The sequence below is a fragment of the Pyxicephalus adspersus genome, chromosome 3 (genome assembly GCF_032062135.1).
Source record: "Pyxicephalus adspersus chromosome 3, UCB_Pads_2.0, whole genome shotgun sequence".
NCBI lineage: Eukaryota > Metazoa > Chordata > Amphibia > Anura > Pyxicephalidae > Pyxicephalus > Pyxicephalus adspersus.
In genome coordinates, this window is record NC_092860.1 from 125,102,420 (window position 1) to 125,121,714 (window position 19,295).

Here is a 19,295-nt window from a genome sequence, read left to right on the forward strand (position 1 = left end):
CAAAGGCATCAAAAATTGGAGACCAGCTCATCATAGGGAATTGTCCCTGCCTCCTCCGCACTTTCCTATCCCTGCCGCTAATTGAATACTAGTTACAGAGGCAGGCAGAAACTGTGGACTCCTCCCCTGGCTCCTGACTATAAAGATTTTGCAGCCCCTGTAATGGTGTCACAAGGGATAAGAAGATAGAATACTCTATACAGGGTCAAGATCATTTCTAAAAATACAAAAGAATACTACAGAAGCAGATAAAGGTTTAATGGTACTTTAGATGATAACTGAAGTTCAGCTTTAAAATGTAGGTGATGATCTCTGAAAGTGCCTTGTTGTAAGAATTTGTACTAAATCATGATATTGGTATGTGTTTGCAATATAATAGTTACACAAGGCATGGAATGGAACAATAGAAAAATGGTGTCCAGATGTGCATGAATGTGCAGACTGTTAGCAGAAAGGGCTTGGTGATGGAGATGCATTTATAGGCTTTTCTATGGGCCAGATGGAAAATGCAGTTTGCAAGACAAGCCTGCCTGGCTGATTTATGTAACTTCTGTATAATATCGTGTGCAAGCCTCTTCCATAGACTACTCATGTCTCAGAATTATCTAAAGAAGACCACATTTATGGTAGTGTCCAACACTTTGCCCTGGGCTACATGATCTGCAGTTAGGCAGTATATAGGCAATTGTCAAATGCTTCTAATTCCCTCAAAGGAGAATTTACTTGTGCTGTATATATTTACTATTTGTCCTTATGATTACATTTTCCTTCATGACAATGACCCCTGGACAGGCTTAAAGTATTCTATATCTATAGAGAACACATTGGATATCCTGTAACTAGATTTACCTTCAGAGTTGGCAAGCATGCTTTTGTTCAGAATGAAACAATTACTCAAATCATTGCTTTTCTATTGAACAGCATCCACCATGTGAATCAATGTAAAAGATGTGAATGTCTCTGTTTGACCTAGAGAGGAACACTATGACCTCCAGCTGCTTGGCTTACAGGAGCTTAGCGGTGTCAGAAAGTGACTTGTCATATCTGAAAGATGATAAAGAAATGTAAAAACAGCAAAGTTACAAATTATTTTCAGATGTTGAAAACATGTTGCAAAAATGTATTTCTTTTCTTTCTGTATGAACAGATCAGTTGAAGCTACTGTAAAATATTTATATATGTTAAGCTTATAGCTTATTTTATAGCTTTTTGTAGTAAGGTTTATTAACTTATTATTGAAGGATTGATATATGAGGTATTTAGGACTTTATGTCCTGAAGTTTTTTAAAGTCATTGGCATGTATCACTGTTCATTCGGTCAAAAATGAGCTCTGTGATAAAATTCTATTCTTGTATTTGGCACACTTCAGTAAATGTACGGATTAGGTATGGATATCTTTTGTGTTGAAAAGTATGCTTTATAATGAAATCAATACTTTAAACCTACATTATGTTTTGTAAAAAACACATTTTCACTGCTATCTAAAAGTATGTATAGCCCAAACTTTTTTTTTCAGATAGAGTAGGACCCCTGCTAGTTTTTTTGCTGTGCATGTACCTTTGGGGAAATTTCCCTTTGGCACCCTCCTACCCTTATAGCTTGGAAAGCTCCAACATGAAGGTAATGGACATCTTGCATGGGAATGAGAATTCTAAATCTCCTAAAAAACATGAATTTCAAAGCAGAATGTGGTAATCCTAGGAAATACCTCTTTTCCCTTTGACCCAACACAACTTTTCATTTCCATGGACAAACTGTGACACTACAAACTGAAAACTAAATATAAGAACATCCAAGTAAACACATTGGACCTTATGTAATATAACATGAAGAAACAACTGAATATACAATAATGTCATCATAACAGAAACGTTTGTAACTCCAGTTTCATTTTTAAAAATGGTCTAGTTAGGTTAATGGGGCTGATTTATTAAAGCTCTCCAAGGCTGGAGAGAATACACTTTCATCAGTGAAGCTGGGTGATCCGGAAAATCTGGAATGGATTCTTTCAAGGTAATTTGCACTTTGCTTGCAAATGTTTTGAATCCTGGACCAGATTCATTCCAGGTTTGCTGGATCACCCAGCTTCACTGATAAAAGTGTATTCTTTCCAGCCTTGGAGAGCTTTAATAAATCAGGCCTATTGTGCTCAATGTGACCCTTGCAATTCTTTATGTCCTCCCATCTAACAGTAACCAGTCAGATCTCTTTAATCATCTCTCTCTTTCTGTAATGCCACAGATATCCATTAAAAATGTCCCTATTTTCAGAAGTCTGATGTTTATTGCCTTTAGACTATTTATTAGAATGGGCTATCAAATGTACCAAAAAAGGTGCATTTTTGCAGCACACCCCAAGATGATTTTTTTGCAGTGTGTTGTTACACAATTGCACAATTGTGAATGGGTCATTGGATTGGATTCAGACAGTGACCAACTTGTACACAGAGAGAAAAGTTAGTAATGTTTTAGAAAAAAAAATGTTCTTACTGTCTCACTTGCAGCAGAGCCAGAGAGGGGCTACTTACTCATTCAGCTGTGTAAATTGATAGCTTACTATTCAAGTCTGTTCATTACATAAACTATTCAGGCTGTTCATAACGTATAGCTTGTAGAGTGGCAATGAATGTACTACCTGCTGGATGCAAGTGGTAAATATGAATAATGCATGTGCAATATTTTAAATAAATGTTGTTGGCTGCTGTTATAGTTATAAGTTCAAATCTAGTTGTATTTTACACCTCTTTACAAAATATGCCAGTATATAGTTTTCTTGTTTTGTTTTGATTTATGGTCATTAGAAAAATCCACACATTTGGTGCCTCTGCAAACAAAATTTTCCCAGTGCAACTTTGCATTGTCATGAGTTTATATTATTTTATACAGCTGAGGGTTTTTTCTCTACCTTTTGTTATTGTGTACAGACTTTGCTATATATTACTGCTGATTGTGTGCACTGATAAGAAGTCCCAGAGGTTGCCTTCAAGTTGACAATGAAATCTCTCACCCCACATTAAGATTCCTCCCATGTTTTGACTGTTATTGGAGATGTTGTCCAGACAGTGAAAAAGCAAAAAAGTGTTTGTTTCACTTATTGAAATGTATTCTTGAAAAGCTCTAGAGATGTTCCAGTGCCGTCCCTCAGGGAGATGTGTCAGGATAAATAATAATATCCACAGAGTTTATTTCATATCACATGTACTGCACAGATCATGTTAAGAAAAAAATAACAGACACTTTACATATTTAAAATCAGCCTCAAGCATTGTTTAAATGAGATGCAAAATAGCAAACACGTTTCATAATCAAAAGCTTGCTGAACTGCCACCTCTTCTCTAAAGCTGTATTAAAAAAAGAGAAAAAACTAAATTAGCAATGAGCAGATCTGTTCTGACATCTATACATATGAGTGAAGCATACAAAACTGTCCTGCCTGGTATTGTAAAGGACCTGATCTTTTCCTGCTACATTTTTACTTTTACTTATATCCACCATACCTTGTGACCAGACATTAAAAGGAGAAGCAGCAAATCAATGAGTTTATCCGTCACTCTCCTTTCTCTGCCTATGGATATGCTCTTTGCATTGCACCGCTATACAAAAAATTGCAATAGGTTGATACCTAATCAAATCCCGGTACTTACTTGGCATTCATTTATAATGCTGTGGGCCAACATATTAATATATTTAGAGAGTGTATGTGTACTTTTTTTATCTGCCAAAAGTTCTGCCTGAGATCATGGTAGCAGATTTATATAATCAATCTGCTGCACACGGAAGGAAGCATTTTCTCAGTCAATATAACCTCTTAATCAGTTGCCTTTTACAACTATATGCAGTAGGAATATCTGATATGTTTAAGATTTGGTAAACAGTAGGGTTGGATTTTACACAAAAAAATGTAAATCTATAGATAACTATATTAATGGTGTCATTGAGCTTGATGTATGCAAACTGGAAAGGATACACTTTCATCAGTGAAGCTGGGTGATACAGAAAACCTAGAATAGATTTCTTAAAATCATTTTCTATTCACCAGCAAATATTTTGAATCCTGGATCCATTCCAGGCTTGCTGAATCACCCAGATTCACTGATAAAAGTGTATCCTCTCGAACCTTGAAGAGCTTTAAGGACCATTGCGTGGGAAGTTTAGGGTATACACCCAAAATGTATCTAAACTCAAAAACAAAAATAAATATAACTAAAACTTTGAACATGTTTAGTACATAGATTTGGGCCTGATTTAATAAAGCTTTTCAAGGCCGGGGAGGATGCTTTAATAAATCAGGCCCTATGTATCTCTATTTATTTCTAAGGGCTCTTTTAAGTACTTGATATGTGTATATATATATAGTCTCTCCTCAACGGTGCCAGAAATAAAAGTTGTAAATACTATAAATACTTGAATTAATTAATCATATACATATATATGATCAGATGAGCAGGTCTTGCATACTTGAAAATATTTAGTTATGTTTATTAAATAAAAAGCAGATTTAAAATATGTATGTTATTTGTCCTCCAGCTACATGGCTTTTTTCACATAGCTTATGTTTTTTTATGTTATATACAATATCTATATGACATAATCAGATGTATGTATGTATGCATGTATATAGAGAGTGAGAGAGAAAGAAATTTGAATACATAAATAGCCAATCTGCTTCTTTCAAGTGCAAAATTAAATAAGTTATTTCAATAAGTATCTTGCAAATAAAAATATGTAGCAAGATTTAGTGAAGTAAATTTGACAATTTTATTAGCCTTATCCTAAATGTTTGTTATGACAAAAGTTTTACATTACATAGTGTGCCATATTTCTTACTGATCTGTTTATTCAGCTAATATTATGTTAGATTGCATAGTGAGAAACTCTGATAAAAAGCATTTTATGGGAAGTGGATTAGGCTATAATAATAAAAAATATATATATAAGTCCTTTTCATTCAGTCAATCTTTATAACACATTGATTAGGATCTATTTAAAATACAGAGAATCAGACATTCTTTCAAACATTCCCTGGTGGAGAATCTTTCAGGTCCATGTGTTCCACTGGCTGTAATTGATTCTCCACCAGGGAATGTTTCAGTATGTCAGATTCACTGCTTTATAAATACCAAAGACAGTAATTATCCCATTTTGGAAGTCTATTTCTAAGATACATGTCAAAAAAGGTTCTACATTAACTAAGGTAGAGTATGTCTATTGTTGTTGGGATTCAATCATTGTATTTTATAAAGCTTTTTAATAAAGAAAGTTTACCGCTGTATGATTGCATTGCAACCTATACTGGTAAAACACACAATACAATGTTAACACGTTCCATATTTACAGAATCAGCGTTACATTTATATTGACGTTGCTTGCAAATTATTATATATATATATATATGTTTATATATATATTATTATTATTATTATTATTATTATTATTTAATCATTAGGCACTATATATGTAAGGATAGTTTGGGCACTATATAGGTAAGGATAATTTGGGCAATGTATCTGTCAATTTTTATATTATATATAGGTTAAAGGATATAGGTGGATTAGTGGATTTATAGATATAGTTTGAAAGATTTTAACTGTTAAAAACTAAAATAAAATTCACCCAAACCTATTATTTCACTTTAATACATCATTTATGTCAGTTTTTGAAGCACTCAACCAATGACCAACTCATGACTTCCTCATTCATAACCTCCAGTCTATGGAACTGTCCTCCTCCAGCACTTCAAACCCATCTTTCCAAACTTGCCTACCAGTCCTCTTCTGTCTTTTAAACAAACCTTCACTACTTACCCACCATTCCTTATCCCACTCTTATTGGGCAGGGTCCTCTTCTCCCCCTGTGTCATTATTTGTATCTGTCTGTCATTTGCAACCCCGATTTATTATACAGCGCTGCGTAAAATATGTTGGCCCATTAGAGTTTATTAATAATGAAACATATTATTCCAGAGCCACCACAACCTTCCAAAGGAGAGGAGGGAATGTGAATATCAAAAATATCACCACCAGCAGTAAGCATATTGGCAGCAGTGTTAAAATGTACTGCCGTTTCCAAACAAAAAAAGTAGCAGCTGGCTGTAAATAAATCTGTCTTTGAGCCAGAATATATTTTAAACCTTCTCATCCTTTCCTGTGCTTTGTCATGAGGACAAGTTTGTCTTCATCCTAAACTTTGCTATTTTTTTGTTGTATTGCTTTCAAATATAAGCATGTTTCAACCAAGGATCTGGTAAGAAGCATGAAAACACCCTGTTTGAAATATCATGAGGTGTTGTTAACAGTAAAATCCAATTTAGAAAAGGCTTTCAGTTTGGAATCTTTTTTTCCAGAAAGGAGATTTGGTTTCACCATTGCCTTTGCCAGTTCCAACAAACCTGCATTATCTATTGCATCTGGAATGCCATATCTCAGACCAGGGAGCCAGTACCCAATAGTTCTAACTGGCACAATTTTCCATTTAAGTGCTTTTCGGCCCTTTCTTTTGTGTTCTATCACAAAGAAGATTGTCTAGTATTAAAAAAATGACTCCATCCAGCCATTGATATGCCCACTTGGTGCAGCCCCACATTTTATCAGTCTTTAAGAGAAATTAAAGAGAAATTTTCAATTTGTCCCATATGAGAAACATGAAAGTGTCTATAAAAAGATCCCACCACCACCCACTGATACCTCTAATACTTCTCCGCACTAGTCCACTTCAACTTCTTCTTGTAATTCAACTGGTATACAATATTTGGTATGAGGTAGTATGTGACCCTCTTCCATGTAACAACGGATGGGTCTAGTTGCCAATAAATAATTTATACTCTGTCACATAAAAGAGGGAGTGGCGTTAATGCTACTTCTTGGTTTTGAAACAAGCAGACACTTTGGCACCAGCTGTGATGAAAAAAGATGTTTAGGGATTTCCTGAAAGGAATCAGTCCATCTTTTTATGAGCAAAGTAACAAAATTTCTACATTTTAGAGTAGATCAGTAGATAGTATTTCTCCTGTTGAACCACTGATGCTTGTATTGCTAATTTAGTTAGCTGCTGTTCATGCCGTGCAAAGCCTAAGGTCTATGCAACTTACTCTTAACACAATCTAGCTTTCCCTTATTAAATATTTTCATGCAGACACCTTTTAAAAAGTGTTTCACCCCAAACAGGGATGGGACATGTTGAAAAACAAATAGTAGACTCCTTGGAAGCTCATTCTGCCCCAAAATGCCTCTCGATCCATTTCATGGTCAATCAGTGTGGTGAATCAAGTTCAGTTTGGCCTGAATATGTTTTAAGATGTTCTTTCACCAATATGGAAATGAGCAAATGATTCCGCTCACAATGTCTTCATCCATTAACCAACTGCATCTCCTGACAGCGTTCTAATTCCTTAGTCAATAAATCTTACTTTTAACTTCTAAAAAAAAAAAAAATCTTAATAGTATGTTATCCATTCTTTTAGTGAATTGGTGATCACAATTTTTTTCAGAATTTGAGACAGACAATACCTCTTGTTGTCCCAGACATTATGAATTATGTTACCTTCATTTATATATGAACACCTTTGCTATGTAAGTCTCCATTTTTTCTCTGTACTACATCTTGAGTGATCCACTTCATTTAGTTCATAGCGGCACAGAGCCTTGAGGATCAAATATCATTCTCTTCCATTTGTGCCACAATAAAACTCCTTATTGTTTGTAAACTGTACAGTGCAGATAAATGAGCACTTGGCTAAGATCTGCAGACATTTGCTTGCAGACATGACAAATAGCTCATTAGAACTCTGTATCCGTAATGTTATTGATGGACACATTGGTTGTAAATGTTGGCAGTTTCATTGAAAGTAGTTACTGTCTTATTCTAGTTAGAAATGAACTGGTCTAGGTCAGATACACTATAAATTGTTGGGTTAGTATGTGTCACTTTTTCACATAGAACTGTTTTTCCTGCTTGCACTAAGTAAAAGTTCTTTATCTGACATGAATGTACACACATTTATACAGTTGTGGACAAGCAAGCAAAAAACGCCTAAACGTAGGACACAGGGTTTGTGTAGTACATCTTGTCCTGTAGCCCCATTTCCACTTTTGCACTTACCTGGCTTTAAATCTGCAGTTATTGTGTAAATACAACAGCTGAATTAGCTTCTGATGTCCAAATTTGAACCACTTTTCACAGCGTATTATTACTTTTCAGGTACTAGATAGAGAAATACAAAGTAATTTTGTTACTTTTGTATCTACTTTGTTTAAATTATCTGCAGAGAGATGAGCTACTTATATATATAATATCCGATAAAGTAACCCGATAAGTAAAATTTAAAAAGTCATAAAATAATTAAAAGTAATACATTTTTTTCTATTTAACACTTAGTTTACCCTAATTGGACATAATTAACTTCTCATTTCCCATTTGTATGCTGATTTTTTAGTTATTTTTTATACTGACAATTTTAATATATAAAAAGCTATTTTTTTTTATTTAAAAGCTAAAAAAACAACATAAACTTGCATTCATTGTAAAACCTTAAAAAATGTGTTGAAACTGCCCATATTCATGTGATTTCAGTTGTTTCTAGTACAGGTTAGAAAATAATTGGATTGGTTGTTTTAGACAGTGCTACACATTTGTCATACAGGTTTTATACACTGTCCTCACTGCGCTCATGATTCTACATTTATCTTCTAAAACAGCCTAAGTACCATATACAGGGGCTCCATTTACCATAGTGATTAATGATCCCATTCCTTTGCTCAGTTAGAACTCCATTCACCAAAGAATGAGAAGGCTTTTTTAAAAATGAGTAAATCGAATATTGCACTAGTTCAGCCTATAGATTTAGGATTGTTTCTATTCCTTTAACTGCAGATAAAGTGTCTTTTATCTAATTTATCTTAGTTTGTTGCCTGGGATAAATGGAAAAAATAGTGGATGACCTGCTTTTCTCATAATAGGGCTTCCATGTGTGTATTTATATAGAAGAGTCTTTAGCCTCTTTTACTCAAGTAGAAGGAATTATTTTTGACACAACACCACATTGGTTTCATTCTAATCACTGAATAATGTATTAAATAAAGACACAGCCTTAATAATATAATATCTATCTGCCACATAGCGGCATGTCTACTGATGCAGCAATTAGATTTTGCTTAGCAGCCTTGATTGGCCGAAAATATAACCTCCTGTCTTGTAGCATTTACACTGAGAGCATTATTCGTCTGATTGCAATCAGTATGAAACATGTATTCTGTCTAAAATACTGACAAAACAAATACTATTAGGTCATTAATATACTCTGATGAGCAATGTATCGAAAGTGCAAGGTTGTGCATTTAAAATGCAGTTTAGTATGCTAAAACACTTTTCAGCTTGTAATGTTTAGTTGATATATAAATGAATGTAACATAATTTCAATAGGATGAGAATATGTAAGGGTTTTATTAGGCTGGCCATACACAAGCTTCTGCAGAGCATCAAAGCCCTGTCTGCCCCGGGGTTTGCTCACCTTAACCAGAACTGGAGATACAGGGGCCTTCCAAAGAAGGAAATCAGGTAAGTTGTGGTTGAAAAAGGATGTCTGTTATCAAAATAGTACTCTCATCAGGGTTCTCCCCAGGCACTTTTAGCTGGGCGCACCATCTGGCACTTTTCAGCACCCACCCGGCTGTTTTTGGGTGGTTACCAAAGAGTTTGTTCACAATACAGGGGCTGCCACCCACCTCAAATTTCTTCCCACCGGGCTTAAAAAAATTTCTGGGTTGAGCACTGCTCATTCTACAGCCATGCAATACTCCTGCAACTATGAAGCTGCCTGAAGTATCCATTTTAATATTAAAACACAACATAGTAGATTCATTGAATACGCTCTTGATAGCAGCTTTTCTACCTCCACAACTTTTCTCACCAATCAACTCCTTTGACTTGACTTCTCAAAGCCAACAAGCAGCTACAAGCCTACTATCATTCAGAATTACTAAAGATTTTTTTTAGTTTGGCAAATCTCATTCGTAGAAAAATATTGCATTTTAGTGAGCTTCCAGGAGTGGGATGCTTTGTACAGAAAGCTGAGATTATCCGTGCTTTGATAACTAACCTGCTTGCCTAAATCATTGGATCAAGTTTTCCATGAAGCTGACTGAAGGTGGATATCCCAATTGTGTTAGTTATTTACAAGAAAATCCTGCATTATTGCTCTACCTCCTGCCCAAGTGATTAGATTTTTCATGTATGCTATTGAGCAAGTCAAGCAGACCAGCATATTTTCTGTTTTCAATCTCTGATTAAAAAAGGGGTGTATAATATTAACAGCCACACATCAAAATATAAATTGTGGTTGTTCTTTCTTATTATGACATTATAATATTCTCTTGACTGTGGTAGATATTCTTGCTCGCTAACAAACCATGTGTTTCACCCTCCAGACACAAAATAAGACAAATTGTATATAAGGTACAAAATGGCTTGCCAGCTGTTTGTTATTAAAAGTTACTTGTTCATATTATGTAATATCAAACTTACACATAACTTATGCCCCATCAATAAAACATAACAAATGTTACATAACCCAAAATGACAGTTTAACCAATCAGGTTGCAGGTCCTCAAAGGCATTTCCCATTACCTATTTTACCACCAACACTTAACATCTGCACCCCAGTCATAATGTTGGTTCCCAGCCGGAACCCTATCGCCTCCGGAACGATATCAGTTACTGACAGACTATTCCCATGCCCAATTTTATATATGCTTGTAAATTCACACCACTTAGGAGATACCTAAGATGGCTCTCCACCAACTCCATCACATAATCCACATACTGCCCTCGAGGACCTCAAAATGCTAATCCCAACCAACAAACCTTACCAACTAGCCCCTTGTTGAACATTTTTAACAAAATTGGGATTGGGCATCCTATCGTACAGACTTATTACATTTTCTCTGCCTCACAAACACACTTACATTCAACATTCCCAGCAACAGATTGTGAGGGGTAAAAGTGACCATTATTTGACTATTCTTGATTCTTCTAGTTCTTCGGTCACTTTTGATGACCATTTATTTTTAGGCCTAGAAGACATGGCAACACAGGCCATGTACCTCTAGTGCTAGCTAATACTGTTAGTATAATAAATATAATAATAATAATTATTTGCTACCTATTGTCTATCAGTGGTCCCCAAAGTCACATTAGCAGAGAAATCCAGGGGTCAAAATCTATTTGACAATTCCTAAGTAACAAGTGCAGTCCCAAGCCGCTTTCCAAATAAACAAAATGAAAATGATTAAGCACAGAGAGCTAAGACTCTGCAGCATTTATTTAGCCATGTTAAAACTCTTATATTCATGCACCAAGGGCATCCAATACATTAAAGATTGAGACAAAGCAATACAGTAGGGAAACTGAATTTACTTTTTTCATATTACTGAATAAATGTGTTTACAAAGGTAAATAATCATCTGTATTTTTTACCTCTTCCTCACTAAAGCACAGATGCCTCTCTCCTGCGCATCCGGGCAAATCTGACGCTGGGCGTGCCTCTGTTTCCAGGCTTTATCAATTCCGTCCAATTCACTGGCCAATCATAAAATAGCCTCTTCACTAGCCCTGGCTATTTAGCTAGCTCACACACTGCATTCAGTGTTCGTGCAATGTGTCTCCATTGTGCCGAGCCCCTAGTTCTGTTGAGCTAATTCTTGTTCACCTGGTGTTTAATTCAGTGTTTCCTCTGGCCAGCTCCTGCTTTAATCCCTCGCTGTCCAGTCTGTTGGTTCCCAACCAACTTCCCTGTGCTGTTCCAGTGTTCCTGTTCGTCTGGATATTCCTGAGTCACCTGTGCCTCTTGTTGCTTCCAGTGTCTCCTGTGTTCCCTGTGCCCACAGTGGCCCCTGTGTCTGTCTCCTGGATCCCTGGCAATTGACCCCTGGCTTGTGAACTGACCTCGACCCCGGCCTTCCTCGACTATCCTTCTGCTTTGTGATTTGGTACCGTATTTTGGCCACCTTGGTGTGCCCAAGGACAGCAGCCTGGCAGTAACCTGCGGCGCTGCATCCTCACCATCAGGGGCTATGGAGAAAACCTGGTTACTGCTTAGACTCTGCACCTTGGACCTTCTCAGGGCTCACACCACCTCCGTGAAATCCATGGCACCCCCTAGTGGTCCTGTCTTTCCGAGCGTGACACCATCTATATAGTATTAGAGGGATAGTTGCTGTTTTGAATTTGCACTAGACATAATACCAATTAAAATAAGTGTGTAATTGTATGGGTGTGCTAGGGATGTGGTCTGGGAGAAAGGGGTGGCAAGAGAAAACACCGACCTAGATGATCATTTGCTGGCAACATTTGTAGGTGCCCCATATACACTAGTCAGGCACACTTGATCTGATTTCCAATGTCTACAGCCACCTAACCAGTGTTCCCCCCAGAATTTTTTTTCAGCCGGGTGAGGGGAAACTAGCTAGGTGGTAAAAAAAAAGTGAGCGGGGCCTAGTTATTTATGCTATATGTGTTCAGTAACCCCTGCTATTGTGTCAGTGTTCTTCCTACCCCTTATACTTTGTTCCAACTTTCTAATGCCTGGCTTGTTAGAATGTACAATTTTTTCCATTTTTTTGTATTATGCCCCAACAGACCAGTGCTGTGTATTTTCATCCAACTCCCTAGAGTTCCAGGTTTTAATAGTGTGATCCATTGTAGTAGTGTAATATTGTGATCAATGTGGCTTAACAATTTAGGCTTAGTTCACATTAGCAGTAAAAAAATGCCCCTCCTGAGTGACTACTTGCCAACTGCTAGGCACCTGGGATTGGTAACTTGTGATAACTGCTGGGCACCTGGGATTAGTACCTAATATTAGTATTAGGCGGTAAGTGCTGGGCTTTTTAGGTGTAGCAGTTTTTAAAGCAGCAGTGGTTCCTGGCAAGTGGAAAGTGACCTGTGAAATGTATCCACTCGCAGTATGATAGCTGTGTGTGTAATGTCTGCTTGTCAGATTTTGCAGCCTAACAACTTATTGTGTTCAATCCTTTAGATCTCCTAAATTGTTGGTTTTAATTACCTAAAAGTGTTAGGGTACACAGGGGACTCTCATAGCTACTAATAACCAACATTTCTTTTTTTAATTTCATAGGTCCCCAATTTGCATTTTTAATTTAGGACTCCAAGGCACACTTGATTTTAATACTCCAACCCCAATGTTGAAATTGTGAATGGTGCTAACTATAAGTGTTCCCTGTGCACCCTGAAAATTACAAGTTATTATGACATACAGTTTAGGGCATTTGAAGGTTTATACACAGAGAGCTGTAAGGCCGAGGAATGTGACATGCAGCATTTACACACACACTGCTCTGATGACGTCATAACACACGCCCACTTGGCGGAGACATTGTTTACACAATGTGGGTTTTTTTTTTTTATAAAAGACTCGGCACAGCTATGAGAGAGGGAGGTGCAGCCTGTTTCCTGATCTCATAGCTGTGCTGTGCTCTCCTCACTCTGTCCGGCTCTAATCAGCAATCATCTCTTATCAGCGGAGAACGGAACGAGCCAAGCAGCCTCTTCAGTGTCCTTCAGAGCTGCTGAAAATGTGCCAGCCAGAATAATCACCGAAGGTCGGCGGCCCGCCCCCCAAAAATGGGCTGGGGAGAACTATGCCTTACATTGAGCTGTCTTAGTATCATGAGGGAACAGCTTTTTTTCTTCAAGATGAATTAGGGAAAGGTCTTTAAACAAACTTCAAGCTACTTTTTATGCTTTTATGTGCTTCCAGCCTGAACATTAGAAACTGTTTTACAGTTGTGGGGAATCATTTTAACTTACTCAAAACAAGAAATAATAGGGATATTACCATAAATGCCCAGTGCAAGAAAGTTGTTGCCAAGAATTTCAGAAACTCCAATTCACTTGGGGTTATGATGACGGTTTTTGTTATTACCACATACTCTCAAATTTTCTTTTTATGCTGTTTACAACAATTGAGTCACTAACAACAAGGCTTTATTTCTTTGTATCCTTAGATTTGTCATTGTGAGATCTCTGTAGAGAATAATAAGCCTGCAGCTTGCTGTCCTCCCACTCCCTTCTACTATTTTAAGCCTCACTTAATCATAAAAAAATAATTTCACACACTTTTAATATGAAAAGTATTGTGAAGAGTTTGATTTCTTTTGACAGTTATAACAAAGTGGTAAAAACTGAGAAATAGTCGTGTTTGTTGTGTTGGTCATTGCAGTAATGTAGTTGCAATATTTCATTATTGTTATAGGCAGTAATGTTACTTTTCCTCTGCTGCCCACAGTAGTACTTGCTATGCCACTGCCGTACTTTGTTGTATATGATTCCTTTATATAGTGATGTTTTGTCTTGTGTAGCCATTGTTGAATGATGCATAGGGGTAATTTGCTAAAAGAATAAAATCTGTTCACTTACCTCTCTAAATAAGGTCAGGCTGTGTTTGTGTCATTCATTCAATATTATGCAAGCAAAATATTTTTTTTCTCTTGCACATTTGGCTTTTCTCTTGCACATTGAATATTTAAAACGAGCATGTCCTATTTCCTTTTCCTGAGCTAGGTGAACATTTTCTTTGCACTTAGTGAACTGTCTTTACTGTAGTAAATTAGCTCCATATGGTCTGGTAAAATAAAGATGCATTCTTTTTTTACCTCTTGCACATCATCAAAAATCCTAAATCATAGTTTTAAATAGATGGATATATATTTATTTTAATAAGATAAATTGTACATTACAACATTTGCTAAGCCCTGCCAGAATGGATGATTCAAATCCTGAAGTGTAAAAAAAAAAGCTTGCTACCTCTGCAAATGTGAATAAAACCTCTTAACAGCAGATCGGTGGGTATGTTTGAAGAGTTATCATTTGAGTCCAGAGACTCTTATTAAGTTACGATTAACCTTTGGGTCAAGTTTGGTACTGCTGCAGAGGGAATTTGTTTGACAGTTGCATGTCAGAATGAAAAGAAGTATGATATGTGAAATTCAATTTTTTCCATTTATCTTTTTTTATTTTTTTATAAAACACATGATTCTGGCAGAACATACCAACAAGATTTACATGCTGCTTCTACATATACATGCAACATATTTTCTTACATTATTGTTATGGAATCAGAATAGAATAATAATTGCAAATCAATATACTAAAATTGCAGTATTTATGTATCTTTTCTCTGCATAGTAAATAAAACTAGACAAACATTTCCATATTAAATAGACACAGGGATTGGTATAGTTAGCATGTGACTGAATTTAATTTTCCTTTATTCTCCTTTATTTATTACATTTTTAAGTAGAAAGTAAATGTTTTTTACTGATGTTATTTAAGTAAACAACAGTGTAATTTGCTTTTTTTTATTTGCTATTACCTTTTAGGTATAACAGAGGTTCTTGTCATTTTTAATGTTGGGGGACCCTTGAATTAGGTTTCAGTCTTCTTGGGGAACCCCTGCTATAATTACTTTATCCACAGCTCACAGCATATTACTGTGATGGTCAATTGGAAGAATGATTCTTACATTTCTGACCAGAGGAAAGAATGTCACCCTTACAGATAGCCAAAAAGACAATTGGTGTCAGTGAATAATAAGAACAAGTAGTGTTTAACCTCGAGACAAACTGATCATTGTGCATTTATGGCCAGAAAGGGAGCCCAGTTACACATGACCAAGCAGTAGAGTCTTTGTTAGAGCGATAAGTCTTTTTTTAACATACATGGATTTGTTATCTTGTAGGGTTATATTTTGGTTGAATAATTTACATTTATTGTGTAACCTTCCTATATACCTAGCTTACTGTTACTATCCATGATGTTAATTGGTTGGTTTTGACTTGAATTAGCCATAAAATACCTTCAAAACAATTATTTTTAGTTTTGTCTTGTTTCTTACCTCTTGGTTACCTTGTTAGGCTTCCTTATTCATGAAAAGATTGGTTTTAATATTTTTGGTGTGACCCCCTTGGCGTTTTTTTGATAGCATACCTCTCGTTTTAATAACAAAAGGTAAAATGAACCTCAAGAGAATTATATAAGTAAATAAAAGGTTGTTATGTTACCCGACTATTACTGAGGGGTAAAAAGTAAAACACATCTCTTAAACATGTATTTCTTTTTATGATATTATTATTAACTATAGTAACATCTATGGTGTTATGGGTTTTGAACCATACATATTTACTTCAACAAAAGGCAAAAAAGTTTTTTAAAAAAAATGAAAAGCAGAACAAGTAATAATACAAAATGTAGATTTGCAAGGTTAAACAAACAACAACCAATCAAGCAAATCAAATTAATAGAAATTCTTTGTGCAAGAACATGTCTGTGTGTGTTTAGATGTATGTATGACAAAAAGTGAAACTTGTGAAGTGAAACTTAGTGTGTTCTTTGTATAAATATTTTTTTTCAGTGGAAACACAATGTGTTTGTCTTCCTGTCCTTATTGCTAGGACAGACTTGACACCTCTTTTTTTTAGAATCAGGTGGATGCAATGGAGTTGTGGCTGTGCTGGTTGATGCTGAGGCAGGGCTGGCTGAGGATGCTGGTGCTGATGCCCTTTGTGTTGTTGATGATGTGGACAGAGTGCTTGGCGAGCTCTGCAGCTGTCTGACAAAGGCTGCAGCGACTGGGTCTCGGGGAACCCATTTCCTCTGCTCAATGTGCGCCTTGACAAGAGAATTTCCTAGCTCCTCAAGAAACATTGTGTGCTTGTTATTTTTGGTTGAGTTCCACCCCAGGTGGATGTGGATCCACAACACAAACGCACTGTATACAGACACATCTAACATGTTATAAAACACAACCATTGGCCATCTCCTGGTCATTCACTGACAAGTGTAGGTGGCATTCAGCTTGTCCAGGTTGTCCACTCCTCCTTTGTTTGTGTGTAATCCAGAATAAGTACGGCTTTTTGTCAGTTCTTGATGACACAGCTGCATCTTTATGAAATGTGGACATAAGTAACACACTCCGGATTCTTTTTGAACAATATGAAACAACAGTGGTGGTGTCTGTAAATGCAAATTTTGAAGAAAGTGGGCTAGGCTTCATCTGCAAAATTTTGGTTGGCAGCTTAGGTTTATTTTTCCCATTGTGCCTACCATGGTAAGCTTTCTCCTGAAAAGTTCTTGTCCAAGCTCATAGCTGGAAAAAAAATTGTCACACGTGATATTGTGACCCCGCAGTCCAGTAGTCATGTCGAGGACTACACATTTTCCTTGGTTTTTCTCTGGGATGCCACTTGCAGGTTTGTCTGTGTAAATATGTAGATTCCACACATAGCTTGTTTTTGCATCACAGACTGCCCAGTTTTTTATTCTGTATTTGCCTGGCTTACTGGGCATGTATTGCTGAAAGGGGCATTTTCCACGGAAAGGGACAAAACGTTCATATTCTGTCATCTGGGGCCCAGGGTGAAACATCAGTGGAAGGAGCTGCACCCATCTCTCCCAGACATCCCTGATGGGAGCAAGCTTGTCAGCTTTTGTTCTTGTATCTCTAAGGACTCTTAATATCATTCGAAAGGTCGGAAGTGACATTGTTGACCAGAAAATTTTTCTGCCTGATGACGCGTCCCAGAGACTATGAGTGGCCTCATTACAGCATCTGTGCACTCCAGCTAAAAAGAAAAACACCAATATAAGCATCCAGGCATTCTTCATCAATGTCATTCCACATGTCCCCATGGACTTTTTTCATTCAAAGTTTGTCATAGAAATTATGACTTTTTTTTAGTGACAATGCCATGAACTATTCAAAACACGTCTTGATGTCACTTACTCATTTTGATGACATTTTCAGCAGCTTGTCTGCCATGTACGTCAGGAAGTACTGAACTTCAACAGATGTTACCCCTTTTGGATTTGAATGTTTCAGCATGACTAGAAGCAGCTTCAGCAGTGGTGGCCTCCTCATCAGACTCATCAGATGTGTCTGTGAATTCTGGTTGATACTCTACTTGGTCTTCCGTCTCAGAAACCTGTTCATCTGTATTGCAGAGTGCTATGCTGGTCTGCATCCTCTGTCTCATTTTCATTCAAGATATAATCCAAAATCTCACTTTTGTATATTTTCAATGCAATTTTGCAATCTGCAAATAGGAGATGTGTGCTTTGCAAGTAATAAGACTAACTGAATAGTTCCTTCCTTGGTCTGGAATGCCGTTTTGTTTTGTCTGTTTAGCTAAAGATAAGAAGCCTGAGAGATAAGCCCTGAATAGAGGAGGGAGAGGGCTGGCTGTTAGTGTAATGTTCTGTGACTGAGAGCTGACAGTCGGATTTTAGTGTGTGTATGATTTCAGTTTTGGCACTAATTATTGGTATATAATCTTATATTATAACCTGGTCGAAACTGACCATAAACAACACAAGTGCACATAAACAACACAAAGGTTAAAATTTTCACCACAGCATTTTATAATTTAGTGAAATTGATTATTTTTGTTTTAATTTGTTTACATAGAGGATCCTGACAAAGTAAAAAAAAACCTTGATGCAATAAATACATTTATTTAAAAATGAAAACTGGTCGTAAATGACCCTAAGTATATAGGAAGGGTAAGGTTGTACAATTAACATTTCAAAACTATATTATTTTCAGGGCTAAAAGGGCTAGAAATAATTATTGTTTTACTATGTGGAATGAATAGATATATATACTTTAGTTTTAATGTTTAGGTACTTGATTTAGAAACCTCCTCTGGTATCAGCCTTCCCTCGTGCTTGGCTTACATGCTAGCTTTATGGCAATGAAGTTCCACTTAATGAGGACCATCTTAATGGGAGATAATCACTTCAAATGAAGGTTTCCCTTTTAGGTTTCTTTATCTGAAAATATGATTTCTTAATATGAAAACCAAATGTATTTTAACTTTTTTTAAATTAAAGCAAAATTACAACTCTAACATGATTTTGTATTTATTTATTTATTTACATAGGTGTTACTACTGTACTGACTATGACAACTCTTAGCATCAGTGCAAGAAACTCCCTGCCAAAAGTTGCTTACGCTACAGCTATGGATTGGTTCATTGCTGTTTGCTATGCATTTGTCTTCTCAGCATTGATAGAGTTTGCCACTGTTAATTATTTCACCAAAAGAGGATGGGCATGGGATGGAAAAAGTGTGGTCAATGACAAGGTAAGGCCTGTAGCTTATGTTTCTACTAGGGATATTTACATATGTATATAGTTTTTAGTGATTAATTAGTAGGAAAGTCTGTATATGTCTTGGTAACAGACAGGAATGTAAAACCTACATTTTAATAGGCACTGAAACAATA

General features: G+C 36.3%; 1 protein-coding gene across 1 annotated transcript in view; it reads left to right on the plus strand.

The window, feature by feature from the left end:
• GABRA2 (gamma-aminobutyric acid type A receptor subunit alpha2) overlaps nt 1-19,295 on the plus strand; it is a gene marked incomplete in the record, with an annotated part of 100,124 nt that overhangs the window by 70,988 nt on the left and 9,841 nt on the right. Inside the window, 1 exon segment of the mRNA XM_072406262.1 lies at nt 18,951-19,153. Within this exon segment, the coding sequence (XP_072262363.1) occupies nt 18,951-19,153 (203 nt within the window).